Below are 18,608 nucleotides of genomic sequence, written 5' to 3' on the forward strand. Positions count from 1 at the left end.
GGCTAGCCTGGTCTACAGAGTGAATTCCAGTACAGCCAGGGCTACACAGAGGAACCCTGTCTTACAAACAAAAACAAAAGAAAAAGAACATGTCTTTTCAACATAGATCCTGATACAAGAGTTTAGCATTTTACAAGAATGCTGCGGTACTTAGGGTCATGTGTGGTGTCAGTGCCTGTGGCATCTCTTGCTGCCCAGATAGTGCAGTGCAGCCAGTCAGAGGGATCTTAGCACAGGTGTGTCTAGCAGCCATTCATTTTTTTAAATATAATTTTATTTAATTTTATTTTAGTGTGAGGGTGTTGCCATTGGAACTGGTATTACAGACAGTTGTGAGCTGCCGTGTGGTGGCTGGGAATTGAACCCGGGTCCTTTGGAAGAGCAGACAGTGCTCTTAACCACTGAGCTATCTCTCCAGCCCCAGCAGCCACTCATTTGATGTACTGTGTATGTGAAGCTGACTAAGCTGCTTTGCAGCTGCTGCTCACAGCCTCACTCCCTCGCCCCTTGTTTTAGACTCACTAGCAGATGGATGGAGGTCAGCTAGGATTGAAGCCAAGGCCCAGAAGTGCTCATCTGTGCCAGTGCTTCATGGTGGCAGGGCTGCGTGCGGCTGCCGGTGATTTGGGCAGATGTCCTTGCACTTGTCTTTGTTGCAGTCCTTCTCTGTATTGACTTGAAACTGCATGTTACAGGTTTACTGCAGAGACCCATGGCAGAACAGAAAGCAGGGCTCTGGCCCTTCCCTTGGACCTCACATAGCTGTTGGCTCTGTTTCTTAACAATTAAACTTTATTATAGATCCCAACTAACTTACACAAAAGGGAAAAAAGGTTAAAGGGAAACAAGAGTGAACCTTCCGGTACCCGTTCCATGGGATGGGTCCTTAAGTGTCTCTGGCCTGTGCGCTGGTCCGGCCCTGTTTGCTGATCCTCTTCCCAATCCACGTGTGCTCAAGCCTGGTCTCAGTCTGCTGCTCCTCTCTGTCCTCTGCGCCTGTCTGTCTCTCACGTGCAAGGGCGGTCTCCCTCTCCCATTGAGGGTCAGTTAGAAACACAATAGTCCAGGTGGAGTCCCCAGGTCCCCTTCCTGAATTCCAGGCCCAGGACGGCTCCACCCAGTCTATCTCAAGGTTAATCTCAGGGAGTATCCTCGGTGTGTCCAAGGGCAAAGCCCACCAACACTGCTTTCACCTGTGACAAAGCTTACACTCCTTCCTACACGTAGCTTTCTGTCATAGCCTTTCAGACATGTCTTTTGAGACCACTCTGTTTGGTATCACAGCTTATGTTGTGTGTCTCTCCAAGCAGGATTCAGCATACAGCGTGCTCTTCTGACCTTACTAGCACATATAATTCCACATGTGTATAAGTCCTGCTGCATGCCGGTGTGTGCAGGTCTTTTATGGAGCACAGTGAGACAATCTATAAAACCCATGTGTTGGCCAGGCGTGGTGGCGCACGCCTTTAATCTCAGCACTTGCGAGGCAGAGGCAGGCAGATCTCTGTGAGTGTGAGGTCAGTCTGGTCTACAGAGTGAGTCCAGGACAGCCAAGGATACACAGAGAAACTTGTGTCTCGAAAAACAAGACAAAATAAAACATGTGTTATGGTTGAACTAGTTATTATATTCTTCTTTTTGTTTGACCACAGTCGACTGTCTGGTGCACATGGCAGGTTAGCGTTAAAGAGTTGAGGTTAGGCCCTGCCTGCTGCTCTTGGAGTCAGGGAGCTGGCTTCCTGGTTCTGGGCTCCTACCCTGGGGAAGGGCTGTCTGGTATTATCTACTGCGCCCTGACTTGCCTCACTGGCCTTGTCTGTTCCTCCCATCACTGGGGTTGTCATTCTCAGGAAAGTCACAGATCCGTGTTGGGTGTTCCTGGTTGCTTTTGAGGCCCAGAATTCCCACTGGGACCATAAGAAGAACGCTCATGGCCTTAGAGACCCAGAAATTCCTGATGCTCATGAAGCTGAGGGATGTACAGTCACAACAGCCCTAACATTTGTGGGCCCATGGTCACCTAGCACAGACAGTGTGGGGTCAAGAATTGTGTGTGGACTCATGGAGAAGCTATGCCAAGTGACTTTCAGCCATCAGCTGCTGTGTGTTCTTGATGCCAGTCCTCAGGAATCAAGATCTTACAGGGCTGTGCTCCCAGGGAAGGTTGAAGGAGAATCCTTCCTTGCTCTTAGCTTCTCGAGGCTCCAGTCCCGGGCACTCTTGCTCTGGTAGCTGCTTCCTTCCAGTCTTAGCCTGTGTCTTCACTCACTTTCTTCCCTCTGTGCACATCTGTGTCCAGACTTCCCTGCTTTATGCATATGTCACCACTGGATCTAGAGTTTCCTTAGTCACTTGGATTTCATCATGACCAATCACACTGACAAAGACCCTTCCGATTTCCAAGCAAGGGTAAAGGGAAAAACTTGAACGTGTCGTTGGTGGTTAGGAATATGACTTACCTGACTCCTGAAGACAATGACCTTCAAATTCAGAACTACCTGTCATCTGTGACCAGGGAGAGGCAGGCTGTAGAAGCTAATGGTGTGCCGAAGGCTGGTGGAGGGCAGAGCCGAAACAACATGAGCCACATAGAATGAAGCCCCCAGGGGCTTCTTGGCTGTTCCCACAGAACTGTGCTAGCCACCATGTTCTCTGAACACACATGTCTTCTTTTTTAAGCAGGAAACTACTTTGCTTCGCACTTTTTCATGGGAGGCGAGAAATTTGACACCCCCCACCCAGAAGGCTACCTCTTTGGAGAGAACATGGATCTAAACTTCCTGGGCAGCCGTCCAGTCCAGGTGGGTCTCAGCAGGGTTGGCGCTCATAGCTGGGGTGTGTCTCAGTTGCCTCTGTCCAGCTGTGAGGATCAGCAGGTACCAAGTTACCCCAAATGAGACAGAGCATCAGCAGCTGAGGAGAGCTGGAAGTGGGCATGTGACTTGGAGTGTGTCCTGGCGCTGCCTCTGAGAGACCAGACAGTCAGGATTGGGTCACTGAGGGACAGAACAGCCATTATTGAGCTGCACAAAGTCAGAGATTTCTTTTGTGTGAACAGAAAGGACAGCCATATTCTGTGGAATGGTGGGAAAGAGCCGTGATCCCACAGGGAATGTGAGTGCCCAGAAGTCCCCACTAGCTGCCAGAGGTACACATTTAAACGTGTTTACCCATTCCTGCAGTATACCTTTGGCAACTAGTGTGAGTCTAGCGCTCTTGGGTCAGGGTTGGAGACAAGTCAGATTGTTCCCTATTTCTCAGATGGTAGGAATCACAAAGAAGAAAACATTGCAGGGGCAGTTGGGAGCAGGAGTTGGTGGGGGGCGGGGGTGAGCAAAGAAATGAGAGTCCCACTGCAGAGTCCATGGCTGAGCTGAGTTGTGCTAGCTGGGGAGGAGGAGGTGGAGTGGCCTATCCCAGGCCACCCACAAGCAGTGGGTCTGCAGGCCATTTGGAGAGAAGTGAAGTGGGTCAGAGTGTATATTAGTTGGGGTTCTTTAAAATAACAATGTATAGAAGACAGGGTGTGCCTCCTGTCTTAGGGTTATTGCTGTGATGAAACACCATGACCAAAAGCAATTTGGGGAGGAAAGGGTTTTTTTGGCTTCCATATCCTAAGTCATAGTCCACCTAGGAAAGTCAAGGCAGGAACTCCAGCAGGGCAGAACCTGGAGGCAGGAGCTGATGCAGAGGCCATGGAGGGTGCTGCTTACTGGCCTGCTCCTCGTGGCTTGCTCACTTACTCAGCCTGCTTGCTTTTTAAAACTTGGACTTGTTTTTTGCTTTCTTTTGTTTTTTGTTTTTTTTTTTGTTTGTTTGTTTGTTTGTTTTGTTTGCTTTTGTTTTTGTTCTCTCATCTATTATTATATCCTGACTGCAGCCCTCCCCCCCATTTCCTCCCAGTCCACCCCTCCTCAAACCACCCTCCCCCCAAGTCTAAAGGGCAGGCCCCCCAGAGGTATCAACTAAACATGGCACATCAGGTTGCAGTACAACTAGGGACATACTAAGGCTGGAAGAGGCAGCCCAATAGGAAAGGGGTCCCCAAAGCATCGGCCTGCTTTCTTATAGAATCCGGCCCGCTGTGGGCTGGGAACGCCCATAGCACTGCTAATTATGAAAATGTCCTTCAGAATTGTTTACAGTCTGATCTTAGGGAGCCACTTTCTCAACGGAAGCTCCCTCCTCTCTGATGACTCCAGCTTGCCCTGAATTTCATAAAACTAGCCAGTACACCTCCTATGAGTTAGAATCAAGGTAGTCAAATGGACTTTTCCATAAACCCTCAGGAGGTGAGGGAGGCTCAACCTAGGGCAAGAAAGGCATTGGGGTGGGTTGTAGAAATGGGCAAACCGAGTCAGGTAGGGTGAGAAGGAGGGGCAGAGGTTTTCCTAAGACTGAAAAAGCACCATAGCGCCTAGGTGACACCAGGAGGCAGAGGATTTGCACAGATGGGCAGCGCCAAGGAGGCAAGGTCTGGGTGTGATGCCAGCAAAGAGGGTGCAGGAGAAAGGAACTGGAGACAGGGAGGAAATCCTGAGCAGAGTTTTAAATGACAGGCAAGACAGGAGGCCCTCTAAGGAACACTCAGCTCCACTGTGCTCCATGCAACATGGCTACCTCCTCAAGACCCTTCAGGCCTCGTGCCTACAGACCAGAAGCTTCTAGGTAGTGTTAGTCACAGAGTATGTGGTTAACACAAAGTGTTGATCTGTAGTACATCCTGCAGGCCAGGAGCTGGGCAAGTGTTGTCCTCTCCTACCTGGGAACTAGCGGGCCGTCTTTTCTTGTCCACATTTGTTGCCTCACCTCTCAGAGTCTTAGCTCTTGAGAGTCTTCTGTCAATCTTATTAATTTTTTTCATTGGTGTTTTGCCTGCGTGTATGTCTGTGAGAGGGTGTTAGATTCTCTGGAACTGGAGTTACAGACAGTTGTGAGCTGCCATATGGGTGCCAGGAATTGAACTCAGGACCTCTGGAGGAACAGCCAGTGCTCTTCACCACTGAGCAATCTCTCCAGCCCCAATTTTTTTTAATTTTTTAAAAGAATTGTTGTGTGCATATGTGTGTATCTGAATGTATGTATGAGGCATGTGCATGGAGTACCCATGCACACCACAAGAAGGCATCGCATCCCTGGAACTGGAGATACAGGGGGTTGTGAGCTGCTACATGGGTTCTGAGACTTTCTGGAAAAGCAACCAGCATTCCTGTTGAGCCATCTCTTCAGCCTCCAGATGTTTTTATTTCATGTTGAGACAGTTGGGGATCCATTGGGTTGTGATAGAGAAGATGTACAAGCCATGTGCTTTACTCAGCTTAATCTCTGCAGTGATGGCGTCCTTTCAGGCCCCAGCACACTGCTGCTGGCAGAAGGCATAGATTCAGCCAGGGCTTCATGTCATCAGCTTATGTGTTTTTATATAGGGCCATAATTATAAGCATGTACATATGTGCATGTATTGTCCTCCCAAATACATACTGATGTGTTATGCAAACTGACTTGTCTTGTTGGCAGCTGTGAGCTGTAACCAGTCATAGGAGAATGCCCTAAGAGCCTAACCATGGCCACTTCTGCATAGAGCTGAGAACTGTGCCTAAATGGCCAAGTCACTCAACCAGTCCCAGCCCACATCTTGGCCAAAAGACCAGAGTCTCCTTTAGTAATGACTTAGTAGTGTGTCTAATATCAGTTCAGCCCCTCATATGGGGACCAGAGCCAAAGAATGGGGTCTCCCTTGACTTCTGCCTTTGAGTCGCTGCTGCTTCTTAGAGAGTCATCTGTGCTCACTTGTATTTTTCTCTCCTAGTTTCCTTATGTCACCCCTGCCCCCCATGAGCCAGTGAAGACGCTGAGGAGCCTGGTAAACATCCGCAAAGACTCCCTCCGGCTTGTGAGGTAACTCCCTGTGTGCTGCAGAGGCTCTGGTTTGGTCCTTGGGAAGAGGGCAGGGATATTAGAGGGCCCAGTCTCTGGTCTCATGTGGCTTCACACTCTGTAGCAGGACCCTGAGCCATCAAACTAGGGGTTCTCCCACCTCAGTTGTGCCTCAGGGCTACTAGCCTGTCTGGAAAACACTGGTTCCTGGGTGCCCCTGCATCACAAGTGTGGAGGCCAGGGAATACTCTGGTTTCCTACTGTGCATGGGGCAGCCACCTCCTGGAATGAGTCAGTCTGGTGCCAGCAGCATACAGAGCTGCTTTAAACCTAAGACATCCACAGCAAGAACACTTATCCCTTGTGTCTGGGACAGGAAGAAAGGGAGCAGACTGTGGCCCTTGCTGTGCCACAGGACCTCCCTCCACTGCAAAGCAGACACGCCTGAGAGCCAGCTTTATGCCCACAGCTTTGTGGGCTGGCCAGTTCTTGGGGGCTATGGCTCCTGACCTGCCATCTTCTGCCCACTGTTGGTAGGTACAAAGATGATGCGGACAGCCCCACAGAGGACGGAGAGAAGCCTCGCGTGCTCTACAGTCTGGAATTCACCTTTGATGCCGATGCCCGAGTTGCTATCACCATTTATTGCCAGGCAACGGAGGAGTTCTTGAACGGCATGGCGGTGTGAGTGCCCAGGCGCAGCACTTTGGGCTCTCTGCAGGCTTTGCAGTGTCCTGTGGGCCTCCTTGTCAGCTGACTCTGTAGCTTTTTCCCCTTCCTGGAGGGCATTGGGCTGAAAGGTCTCCTGCTACTGATGGTGGCTTGGTCTTCTGGTGTCCAGCCCCTCCAGAATCCGCCATAGACTCACCTTCTTTGGATAGAGAGCACCCAGCACCCAGAAAGCTTGAAGAGATTGGGAGCTCTATGCCAGGAGTGTGGCACAGAGGCAATATATGTAGTTATGTCACAATTATAAATTTGGGCTTTTGGAGATTTTCTTTAAAATACGAGTTTGCAGCTTGCCACCACAGCATGAGCTTGGCAGGGCTGCCTCAGCAGGAAAGCCCACCGGCTCTGAGTGGCTGTACAGATGGGGAAGCGCGTCTATGTCTTCCTACATGGAGAAGACCTAGAAAAGGTCAGATCTGGACCTGGCTGGCTGAGAGCACGGGCCCTGGGTGTTCTTCAGCTCCGTGCCTGCTGATGTGGTCAGAACATCAACTGCTTGTACCGCGTTTTCTCAGCTGGGAATGAGGCTTGGGGAGCTCAGCTCCTTGAACGGCTTCCCATGCATAAGGCGGCACAATAGCTGCTCACAGCTGGCCGCTGGTTGAGAAAATTTGAGGTTTCACTCTAGGACTCAGGCCGTGGACAACCAGCCAACTCCCTTCTGAGTGGTAGGGTGAGCTACCAACCTGCTACAGCCCGAGACGGGATGACCTTGTGGGGTTGTCCCCTTGCAGGCCTCCAGTGTGATGACAGTTGAGAAGAGCTCCTCTTTCTAGTTGTCCTTGGGTCCAGCTGCCACAGCACACGAGCCCTGGATTCTGGGCAGGTGCTTTGGAACTGTCCCAGAGGATGTGAGGGCCTCAGTCCAGGTCAGCTGTTCTATTGTGTCCTATGAGATACAGGAGATCAGGGTCCTGTTGCTACCAGATGGGCTAGCTAAATGGCCAGTTAGACATGGGTGCCCAGAGATCCAGTCCCGGTAGACCTTTTCTGAGACCTGAATGGGCCTGTTTGCCTCCTAGTTTGCTTGCTTGCATGACATCAGCAACGAGTCACCAAGACAGAGAAACAGGAGGCTCCCAGCTTTAGAGGCTGTGCTTGGGACCCTAAACCAGCCAGCAGGAATACTCTGTCCTGTGTTGCAGGCCAGGCAATCCTGTTCCTTTCCTGGCCCCCTTAACTTTCTGTCAAGAAAACTGAAGCAGGGTGGTTCCGGGGTCCCACAGCTTATAACTGAAGACCAGGCTGCTGAGGTTCCTGTCCTGGGCTGGGCTTTTTACTGCATCCAGGCTGGACCTCCCTGTGGGGCTCCCTCCCACACTGGCACTGACAGTAAGAACAGCAGGGATGTCCCCCAGCTTCCCAGGCTTGAGTGTGGCCTTTGTCCTGGAGAGAAGCCCTGGGACAGTATGGGTGGGGGTGGGAGCAGGGAGGGTCATGGCTTGTATTCATGAATGGAGACACTAGCTCAGCTCTTGTTTTCCAGTGCTCAGCCTTGGGTGTGCGATGAGCTCTGCATAAGGGAAAGGATGGTTCTTGAAGCATTGTGGGGTCTAGCAAGACAGGAAGCCAGTCTGAGTCACTAGAGAAAGCTGCAGTGGAGCAGCATGGGAGTTCAGGGAACGTGACACTCACGAGGGTGGCAGGACGTTTCTGAACATGACTCACTGAAGTGAAGGCGTCACACTGTGTGGGCATGTCTGTGTACCGGCTCTTTAGGAGCAGGCGCTGGGACAGGGACTACTGCGCTGTGATCACTCAGAAAAGCAAGTGCACCAAATACCTAGTAGGCATGTCTTTCCCATCCAGAAGCAGCAAGATACTGGGCTGGTGTGGGTTCTGAAAGAAATGGGCACTTGATATGATTGGGCAGCCTCATAGCAAAGCAGAGCTGGCAGTGGAGGTGCTTGTAAGAGCAAGGGCCACTCGGCTGCTTCCTGCTCCCATCTGGGGTGGCTGAGGCTCTCAATCTCTGTAAAACAAAAGGCCGCTACTTCAGCTGGATATCAGATAAGTAACAGAGGAGGAGGTGGGTCGGGGGGCTGTGCACAGGGGCGCATGGCTCCACAGGAGTCAGGTGGCTGCCTTGCTGCCCTCAGGTACAGCTGTAAGAACCCTTCACTGCAGTCCGAGACTGTCCACTACAAGAGAGGCGTTAGCCAGCAGTTCTCCCTGCCTTCTTTCAAGATTGACTTCTCCGAGTGGAAGGATGAGGAGGTAACTCTGGGGGAGCCCCCACTTTCTCTTGTTCCTTTCCTGGGTTCTCTCTCTTCTGGCTATGAGTGGCCAAGTCTTTGTCTTGGGTCAGATATGTAGTGGGACTAAGGACTAAAGTGTGGGCAAGGGTTAGTGGCCACAAGAGCGGTAGTCATGGAGGCTGTAGTGCTGGGTTCTGGAAAGGCACGATGATAGAGGCTCCCCTGTTGCCATTCTCCCCAGACAGCGGCTTGGCAGTTGAGCTGCTATCCCTCAATACTGTGCATCCTGCCTCCCAAGTGCTGCAATTAAAGACGTGCCCCACCGCCTGGCTTTTTGAGGCAGCGTCTGTACCCAGCCTTGGCTGTCCTGTCCTTTGTTTCTGAACCACACAGCTCAGCTTTGCATGTCACAGGCTTTCTTCACGGGCCTCCTGTGGGCTGCAGTTGAGTAGCCTTTCTGTTAGTTTTCCCTACTTCCTGCCCTCTCTGACCTTGGTGTCTACATAGTTCTGTCAGTCTGTCTTCTCTGTCCTTATTTCTCAGCACCCACTTGAAGGCACTTGCCTGGAGACTCAGTGTGATGAGAAACCCCAAGGCTTTTACTGGTCTCCGAATATAAGACCCTGGGCATGACTCATGCTGGTGGCCAGCCACCTGGGCCCCTGCCTGTCCCAGCAGCCTCTTTCCCTCTAGAGCCTCTCTTGTTCTAGATGATAATAAGACAAACAGGATCCGGAGCGACGGAACAGCAGTGCAGTGCACTGGCTGCTCTTGTGCAAGGACCCAGATTTGATCCCCAGCACCCACATGGCAGCTCACAACAGTCTGTAACTCCAGTTCCTCCTTGGGGACCAGGCACTCAAGTGATGCACAGACACGTGCAGGTCAGACACCCATGCACGTAAGATTTGAATATAAAAACAAACAAGCTGCTTCCTCGGGCCCCCTCTGGTGGTGGAGGTGTGTCCTCTTCTCCTGATGCTCTGTTGCTGATATTATATCTGTGTTTGGCCTAGGAAGCCAATAACTGACACAGAGACTGAAACGTAATTCAAAGCTGCAAGCACTATGCTGGGCAGAATCTAAACTGCTACTAATGTACTAGTAAATTAAAACTAAACTAATCTAACCCTGTGTCGTCATAACCTACTGTATCCCAAGCACTTGCCAATCTGATGGTCCTTGGGCAGCTTTTTCTCCATCAACACCCTGTCAACTGGCCACCTCAACTGTCAACTCCCGGCTCCTCCTACTCTCCTGGAAGCCCCACCTTCCACTTCCTGTCATCATGCCCAGTTGATTGGCTATATTGACAGCTGCAGTGCTTGGAATGCTTGGAGCCTGCTTAGAGCATAAGGGATTGCAGTGTGCTCAGGTTTGCTGCCCTATCAGCTTCCAGCCTAGGGTGGGCACGGGGCTCTGTTCTTCTCACTAGCTTACCTGACTTACACCTAGACAAGCAGTTCTGTGTGAGGGCCTCTCCTTGCTCTTAGTATCATGGGAGCATGTGGCCAGTATCATCCACCCCGGGACCACTCTGGGGTGGCTCCTCTGCAGCGCTGCAGGCTCACGTGAGACCTCATCCCAGAGCAGCGCAGCAGCCCAGGAAGGTCACTTGCTTGCTTTATTTGTTTTGTTTTGGGGGTGGGGTGGGGCAAGGTTTCGTTGTGTGCCCTGGCTGTCCTGGAACTCACTTTATAGACCAAGCTGGCCTTGAACTCATAGCAATCTACCTGCCTTTGCCTCCCCGTGCTGGGATTAAAGGCCTGCGCTGCCACGCCCAGCTCCACTTGCTTTCTTAAGTCCCAGTTTGAGGGGAATGCTACTCTGGGTGAATGTTGAGGGCTTGTCTGCACACTGCCCCTGCCCAGCCTGATGCTGTGACTGCCTTGCATGGCCACCTCTTGCTCTCCCCTCTGTTGCCTGTATCCTCTTTCCAAAGGACCAGGCAACTCCTCCCCGCTGATGTGTCTTCCTTGGCTCCATAGCCTCAACACAAAAGGAACTGTGCTGAGTTAAGCATGCTGTCTCAGGTGTTGTGCTGACTGGCTTCTGTCCCTCCAGACAGACTGAGGCTCACTTTGAAGCTTGTTCGTATGAACGAGCACTGGGCTGAGTTGGCAGCCAGCAGTCCTGAGTGTGGCTCCAGTCCTGCACTGTGGTGGCATGCCATAACCAAGACAACGTTTTGTGTTTGTTTTTCAATTCCAAGACAAGGTTTCTGGAACTCACTTTATAGACCAGGCTGGCCTCAAACTCCCACGTGCTGGGATTAAAGGCGTGTGCCACCCGCCTGGACCAAGGCATCTTTTAAAGGAAGCATTGATTGGGGGGTTGCATATAGTTTCGGAGGGTGTTAGTGTATGACCATCATGGTGGGGAGTGTAGCCCCCAGGCAGGCATGGCGCTGGAGCAGTAGCTGAGAGTTCACATCTTACCAGAAGCTGCAGGCAGAGAGAGGCCCGAAGCCTCCAGTGCCTCACCTCCAACAAGGCCACACCGCCCGGCCGTGCCCAGAGAGTTTCGCAGACGGGACCAAGCATCCAACCGTATGGACCTGTAGTTGTTCCCATTCAGATAACCACACAGGCAGCTTTCTGTAGTGGATTGACGCCTTTCCCATCCATATTTGCAGTGGAAAATTCCCTGTTACTAACTCTATTTTAATTTTGAGGCAAGGTCTCTCTACATGGCCTTGGCTGTCCTGGAACTTACTATGTAGCCCAGGCTGGCCTCAAAACCCACAGAGATCCACCTGCTTCTATCTCCAGAGTCAATGGTCTGTGCTCCCCCTGGCCATATTGATAACTCTTAGGAAGAAACCTTTTCCTATATCATAAATAATACTAAAATCCACAGCCCCAGCTGCAGTGCCCAGTGCTGGCTGGTGGGAGGATTTCCATGGCTTTTATTGTGGAAGTCTGTAGCTGGTGTTGCAGCCACCTCATTTCACAACGCAGAGCTAAGGCCCAGTGTGGTGGACTGGAAATGCATATGTCACCAGGCTTGGGTGGAGACAAGGGTCCTGCTCTGTTCTACCGATCACTCCGTGAGGGACAGCATTTCAGTGCTGTGTTCCAGGCTGCTTTAGCCTGACCTGGAGGAAGAAGGGAGCCTGTGATCTGCTGTGAGAAGCTTCCGGCCAGTGAGTCTCCATTCACGATTTGATCACTCAGTCCTTAGCTCAGGGTTCTAGGGCGCAGTCCAGAAGCAGCTCTGCCATGAGCCTGTGGGGCCCGGCTAAGGTCTGCTTGTGAGGCAGAGGCACTGCCCTTGGCCTAGGCTGTTAGGGGTGCTTTCTCTAGTTGCTTTACTTGCTCCATGTTTGTTTGTTTGTTCATTTGTTTTGAAACAGGGGTTCTCTGTAGCCCTGGTGTCCTGGACTCACTTTGTAGACCAAGCTGGCCTTGAACTCACAGAGATCTACCTGCCTCTGCCTCTCTACTGCTGGAATTAAAGGCATGTGCCACCACGCCTGGCTGGTTTTGCTTTTTAAACTTAATTGTGCTGTGAGTCCACACATGCCACAAGGATTCAGTGGGTTTTAATATGTTCACAGAGTTTAGAAGTGGTTTTTTTTTTTTTTTTTTGGTTTTGTTTTTGTTTTTTCTGAGACAGGGTTTCTCTGTGTAGCCTTGGCTGTCCTGGACTTTGTAGACCAGGCTGGCCTCAAACTCACAGTGATCCACCTGCCTCTCTCTCCCCGAGTGCTGGGATTAAAGGCATGTGCCACCACTGCCCGGCTTGTTTTTTGTTTTTGATGCAGGGTCTAAGTGTGTATGTAGACTGGGTTAACCTTGAACTCACAGAGATCCACCTGCCTGGGATTACTGGTTTGCATATTGTTTGAGACAGGACCTCACTGATGAGGTTAGCACCCTTCTGCCTCTGCCTCCTGCTTGATTGAAGGGAGAGGTGTGCACTACCGTCCCTAGCCCCTGACCATTCTTTCAGTAACTGCTTAGTGAGAGAATACATTGAAATATCTTCTGCTTCCCTGAGATACCAAGAAGGTTCTGGAGACTGGGCAGGCTAGATTTTGTCCTCTACAGCTTCTGAGGACAGCCTAGGGACAGGAAAAAACAGGAGCTGAGAGTGTTTAGAGGGTGTGGCCCATGAGTCCCAGAGTACTGCTCTGCTAGCAGGGTGCAGGGTGAGTGCCAGGGGTTCCAGGACAACAGGCCTTCATGAAGAGACGGGCATCTGTTCCTTCTGAAGCTGCTATTGAGGTGGGGGTGGAGGGGTGTGGGGGGGGCACGGTGAGGATGGAACCAGATCTCGGGGGGAGGGCAGCTGCTGGCCTGAGGAAGGGAAGGATGAACCAAGTGGTCTTCACTCATCGTCACTCGCGTTCCATCTTTGTGGGGCTTAAGCCAGATGTTTTTCATCAATTACACAATGAAACTTAACCCAAAACTTGGAGGTATGTCCTCAGAAGACTGGATGACAGAGGCTACACAGATACATGACAGCACTGTTGAGAGTGCTCACAATGTAGAAACTGCCCTTGACTCGCCAGCTGGTGAGCGGACGAGTACGGTGTGGCTAACTCACCCCTGGGAGAAGTATGCAGCCATGAAGAGGAATGGAATTGAGGCTGAGCTTGCAGAGCCTGAGCAGACAGACGCTACATGGTCCACTGCAGCGCTCCACAGCTGGGGAGAGCACATGAGTAGTTGTCAAGCACCTCATGCCAGCCAGAAGCTGTGTGGCCTGTGTGGTTTAGTGGCAATGAGTGCCCTAGATTCCATCAGTCTACTCCAGCTCGGGCTGACCAGCTCACCTCCTGATGTCTGAGGGCCTGACCACTTTTGCCTCCTTTCCTCAGCTGAACTTTGACCTGGACCGAGGTGTGTTTCCAGTAGTCATCCAGGCTGTGGTGGACGAAGGAGATGGTGAGCATTGTTGGCCTTTCCTCATCTTCCTTTGCAAATGTGTAAGACCCATGGAGAGGGAGTGCGTCCTTCTTCCTCAGTCACCAGAGCGCCTCTTCTGGAACAGAGGGTGTCTGTCACAGCCCCCCACAGGCTCATGGCAGTGGCAAGAGGAGGGTGAGATGAGGGCAGTGACAGGAACGGACTCTGGAATCTACCACTGCTTGTGGCATCTAGGGATCATGCCCACAGGGTAAGGACAAGATTGCCAGCCATGACCTCACTTTGGTCTCTCCTCTCTTGTCTTTCACTGCTTCAGTTGTGGAAGTGACTGGCCACGCCCATGTGCTCTTGGCTGCCTTTGAGAAGGTAAGTGCCATCCTGGCTGCGACCCTGTAACCTGAGAGCTGGGTCAGGGTGTACCCTGAGTATGGGGGTCAGGGCTTGGTACAGGGGCTAAATGACAGAGTCTTAGTTCCCAAGATACTGGTCCTGAGGCTGAGCATCTTCTTGTTGGTGGCGGCGGTGGTGGCGTTTAAAGAGTATTTAGAGTGGTAAGGCAAAGTGTTCTAGACGAAGGCCAGCCCCGTAGGACAGTTGAGAACCTACCATTCCAGCAAGATGCCACAGGGGTACCCCTGCCACAGCCACCACCCTTTCCTCAGGTCACCAGGCACGGGTCACAGCCTTATCTCACTTATGATCTGCTCTTCCTTCTCCCCCCTGCTGGCTGCAGCTTGAAATCCAGATAGGGCTAAATAGGCTTCCGTCCCCATGGGAGGCCTTTCCTGACCCCTCTGAACAATTGTTTCCCATTATTACTTGTTATTATCTTATCTCAGAGCTGGCTTGGCCCCTAGTTTGTTATATAGATACTCAGTGAGTAGTGTAACCCCAGGCCTATATGTAATTTTTACATATATATATATATCCCCTCGTTTGTCAAAGATTTGGCTATTATATGCCTGCTTGATAATGCCTTCAGAGACCCCACCCTCCCTCAGACCTGCACCATTCCTCAGCGCTGCAGCTAAAGCATAGCACCAGGCTGGAGCCCAGGTGACAAGGACCCCAACAAGAGTGGCTGTGATTACTTGGGGTATCCCCACATCTCATTTTCTGTTGAATCATCTTGAGTCATTATGATTTGGGGTTCTTCACCAAGGTACACAGAGCCTGTTCCTACTGTGACCTGTGTCTCCAGACCCCTCTGGTGTCTGCACAGCTTTGCCACGCTGCTCTGTAGTAAGCCTAGGCGTGCTCTTTTGGGTCAGGAGTGCAGGTGCCATGAGTGTGCTGGACAGAGGCCAGCCACCTCTTGAGCACCCTGTGTTTGGGCCTTGTTAGGAGAAGTGCTCAGCAGGATCTGCTGAGGCAAATGGGCTGTCCCTGGTAGGCTTTCATTCAGTGCATGCAGTTTATAGCTCAGTAAAAAAAAACAAAACAAAGCAGTGTTTTTAGCCAGGCATGGTGGCGCACACCTGTGATCCCAGCACTTGGAGGCAGAGGCAGAGGCAGGAAGATGTCTGTGAGTTTGAGGCCAGCCTGGTCTACAAAGCGAGTCCAAGACAGCCAAGATTACACAGAGAAACCCTGTTTCAAAAAAAAAAAAACAAACGTGTTTTTATGGTACCACACTTCAGGAATTTCCATAAGTGCCCGCAGACTTTACCGGACAGTCTCGAGTGCTGGTCTTGGTCGATTCAGAATACAGTTGCTGTTATTACGGAAGTCTGAGCTCTAGTACCTTAACCCTTCCCAACTTAGGGCAGCCTGGGCCCCTGGATGTCATTATAGGCGTTTGCTTTATTCCCTTTTGCTTGTACATTTTTAGCTCTCTGAGTTTGTGCTTGTGTCATCTTCCTGACTAAGCTATGCCCAAGGACTTCTGTGTGTTCACACTTGCCACACGAGTATGGCTTCTGGACCCCTGCACGTGGCTTGCCAACATCAGGTTGTGGCTGAGTGGCTTCCATTCATGCGTGCTGGGAGCCCCTCAGGGTAGTTGGGTTGGAAAGGAGTGTCTGAGGTACTGCGGAAGGGAGGCGTGGGGCCACAGATGAAGACGTCTTCAGCTATGAATGTAGGTTGGCCTCCGCCTGGCTGGGAGGGGCCAGCTTGGAATTAATGCGTGTCTCTCCTACCTACAGCATGTGGACGGCAGCTTCTCCGTGAAGCCACTAAAGCAGAAACAAATTGTAAGTGCCAGACATCATCGGCCCTTGGGTTATAATGCAGGTGTAAACACCCACCAGACTCCATGGGCTGTTCTTTCTGGTCCTGAAGGAGCTGCTTGCCTGATTCTGCCCAGTTGTGCCCGGGGATATTGGGGTCTGTGTTCTGTGTGCATGGGATGCATAGCTACTCGGTGCTGTAGCAGCCTGTGTAAGTCCCTGAGTCCTCCCCAGGTTGAACCATGATACATGGATTGCAGTTAGTTCTTGCTGAGTATTGGCTAAATGAGTGGGTGGAGAAGGTGAGGAAAGACGTGAAATGGAAATATGTCAGCTGCCTCTTGAGTACAAATTACTGGAAATAAAGCATCACTGCTCAAAGTCTCCTGAACGGGGAGGAGTCCCAGGGCCCCAGGGAGACTGGGTCAGCTTTTCTTGGGAATCACACATTTTGTGATTCTACATAGGGCAGTTACTCCTGGTGGCCTACTTGAGCACCATAAGAATTTAGTAGGATGTCTAACTGGAGCCATTTGAGACCTTGATCATGAGATGAGAATGCTTGAGAGGCAGGAGCCTGTGTCCCAAGGCTGTGGTGAGCTGTTGTCCTGTGGTAGCTACCCAGGTGCTAGAGACCTGCTTAGAGTTACACTGTTGGGCAGTTTGTTAGCCTTTAAAAGAAAGGACCATGAACAGAAGACCCCATCTTGGGGCACTTGTCTCCTGAAAGCCAACTAACAGGGTCCCAGCTCTCTGTGGGGTGCTGTTGTCTGTGGAACTTTGAAACCAGTAATTGAGGGCACTTGGGGAGAGGTCTAAAACCAGACACGGGTTTCGTGTCCTGTGGAAACAAGAGTCCTATGGCTTGCTGTCTGCTGCCTATAGACGGCAGCTCTGGCCCTCTCATGGGTGACAGAGTGGGTCCAAAGTGTTTACTGTCTAGTAATGGGGATGACTGTGGATAGCCTGGAGCCAGGCCTTCTGGGATAGATGGATGGATGGGACCACTGGCCCCATTTCCTACACCTGTGTTGTTGGCTGTGCTTGGCACAGGGCAGAGTTTCCTGCCTCTTGTTCCTGGCATCCGCCTTTCTTCAGGAGAAGAGCTTCAACAAGTCCCATGGACTTGGAGCCACAGTTTTTGGGGGGCCTGCAGTTCTGGAGGTGGGCTAGGTACAGAGGAGCCCACTAGTGGAGACTGGCCAAGCCCCAGCTCATCTTTCTGTTCTCTAGGTGGACCGGGTCAGCTACCTGCTGCAGGAGATCTACGGCATCGAGAACAAGAACAACCAGGAGACTAAGGTGTGTCCCTGTGGGCAGCTGCCTGGCTCCAGGCTGGCCACATGCCCCAGGTTTCCGGCTGCCTTTTAGGAGCCCACTCCCTGGGTGACTTGCTGAGGTTTTTCAGGCCCAGGACCCGCAAGGCCTGATGGGAAGAGGCCTTTCCATGGATGTTCAGGACCCAGACTCCCATCATTTCTCCTTAATTCCTTTTTAGCAGTTAACCCAAGGAGACTTCTGTGTCTGTGACTGACTACCTGAAAAACAGCAATGAAATGAGGACAGTTCATTTCAGATCACAGTTTTACAAGTGTCAGTCCACCATGGCAGGGAAAGTGAGATGGAGCAAAGTAGCTCACGTCATGGTAGCCGGGAAACACAAGAGACAGGAAGGTCTAGACACAAGCTACCTGGCCCCCAAGCACCTGCCTTTAGTGACCTTCTTCCTCTATGTAAGACCCCCTTCCTAGAGTTCCCAAAGCCTCTTAACAGATGGGCCTTGGATCCCCCATAAGCCTTTTAGAGGGATACCTCGCACTCCCCCAGCCACAACAAAAGACAGCAGTTGGGCATGTTTTAGAGTGTCCTTTCCTCAGCATGTTGTTTAAATCACTAGGTTGTCCTGGCAGCCTGGGTCCAGGGTCTGTCCGTCTCTCTGGTCTGGACAGAGCTGCTTTCAAGCCTTTTCCTCAGTGGTTCAATCCCTGTCTTCTGGTTCCCACCTCCGCACAGACACTGAGCTCTCTAGAGCAGCAGACAGACATTCCAGACAGTTGTAGCTAATGGAGCCGTTTAGCACAGGGCCACGGAAGTGCACAGAACGTGACATGGGAACCTGTTTGCTGCTTGTGTTATCTTTAAAGATACGATGTTAGTCAATTTGTTGACTATTTTGTGTGAGGGCTAGAAATTTTTTTCACGTAGGATGTGTGTCAGTTTATGGTAGACAGTTCTCTCTTCCACATTGTGAGTCCTGGTGGAGTGAGCTCAGGTCATCAGATTGAGTAACAAGCATGTTTACTTTTTGAGCTGTCTTGGTGGTCCAGCCAAAGTATCTGCTTTTAAAGCCTTTGAAAGTCACGTTGGCATGGTAGCACATGCCTGTAATCTCAGCGCTCAGAAGGCAAAGGCTGAAGGAAAGAATGCTGCAAGTTTGAAGCCAATCTGCTGTACATGGTGAATCCAGGTCAGCCAGGGCTAATGAGCAAACCAGCCTTGGTGTGGCATCAGGGCAGCTGGAAGGCAGGGCAGCGTGGCCAGGGGCAGCCCACATTGCTCACTTGCATTGACACCGGGGCCAGGTAGCATTTTTGCTTTATGAACCATCTGTGGGTGGTTTGTTTGTTTTTCAAGATAGAGTCTCAGTATATAGCTCTGGCTCTCCTGGAACTCACTACATAGACCAGGCTGGCCTCAAGCCTCTGCCTCCTGAGTGCTGGGATTAAAGGCGCCCACTGCTACACCAAGTTAACCAT

General features: G+C 51.3%; 1 protein-coding gene across 8 annotated transcripts in view; it reads left to right on the plus strand.

Annotated features, from left to right (window-relative positions):
- MGRN1 (mahogunin ring finger 1) overlaps nucleotides 1–18,608 on the plus strand; it is a 51,890-nt gene that overhangs the window by 17,018 nt on the left and 16,264 nt on the right. For 4 of the 8 annotated variants that reach the window (XM_084764038.1, XM_084764034.1, XM_084764040.1 and 1 more), the window contains exons 2-9: nucleotides 2,680–2,801; nucleotides 5,810–5,898; nucleotides 6,415–6,561; nucleotides 8,706–8,823; nucleotides 13,633–13,699; nucleotides 13,998–14,047; nucleotides 15,829–15,876; nucleotides 17,086–17,154. In XM_084764038.1, coding sequence (XP_084620164.1) covers nucleotides 2,680–2,801; nucleotides 5,810–5,898; nucleotides 6,415–6,561; nucleotides 8,706–8,823; nucleotides 13,633–13,699; nucleotides 13,998–14,047; nucleotides 15,829–15,876; nucleotides 17,086–17,154 — 710 coding nt within the window. The remainder of the gene's footprint in view (nucleotides 1–2,679; nucleotides 2,802–5,809; nucleotides 5,899–6,414; nucleotides 6,562–8,705; nucleotides 8,824–13,632; nucleotides 13,700–13,997; nucleotides 14,048–15,828; nucleotides 15,877–17,085; nucleotides 17,155–18,608) is intronic. The other 4 variants (XM_084764039.1, XM_084764035.1, XM_084764041.1 and 1 more) reach the window with 1 other exon arrangement.

The sequence above is a fragment of the Acomys minous genome (genome assembly GCF_964271855.1).
Source record: "Acomys minous genome assembly, chromosome: 16".
Classification (NCBI taxonomy): Eukaryota; Metazoa; Chordata; class Mammalia; order Rodentia; family Muridae; genus Acomys; species Acomys minous.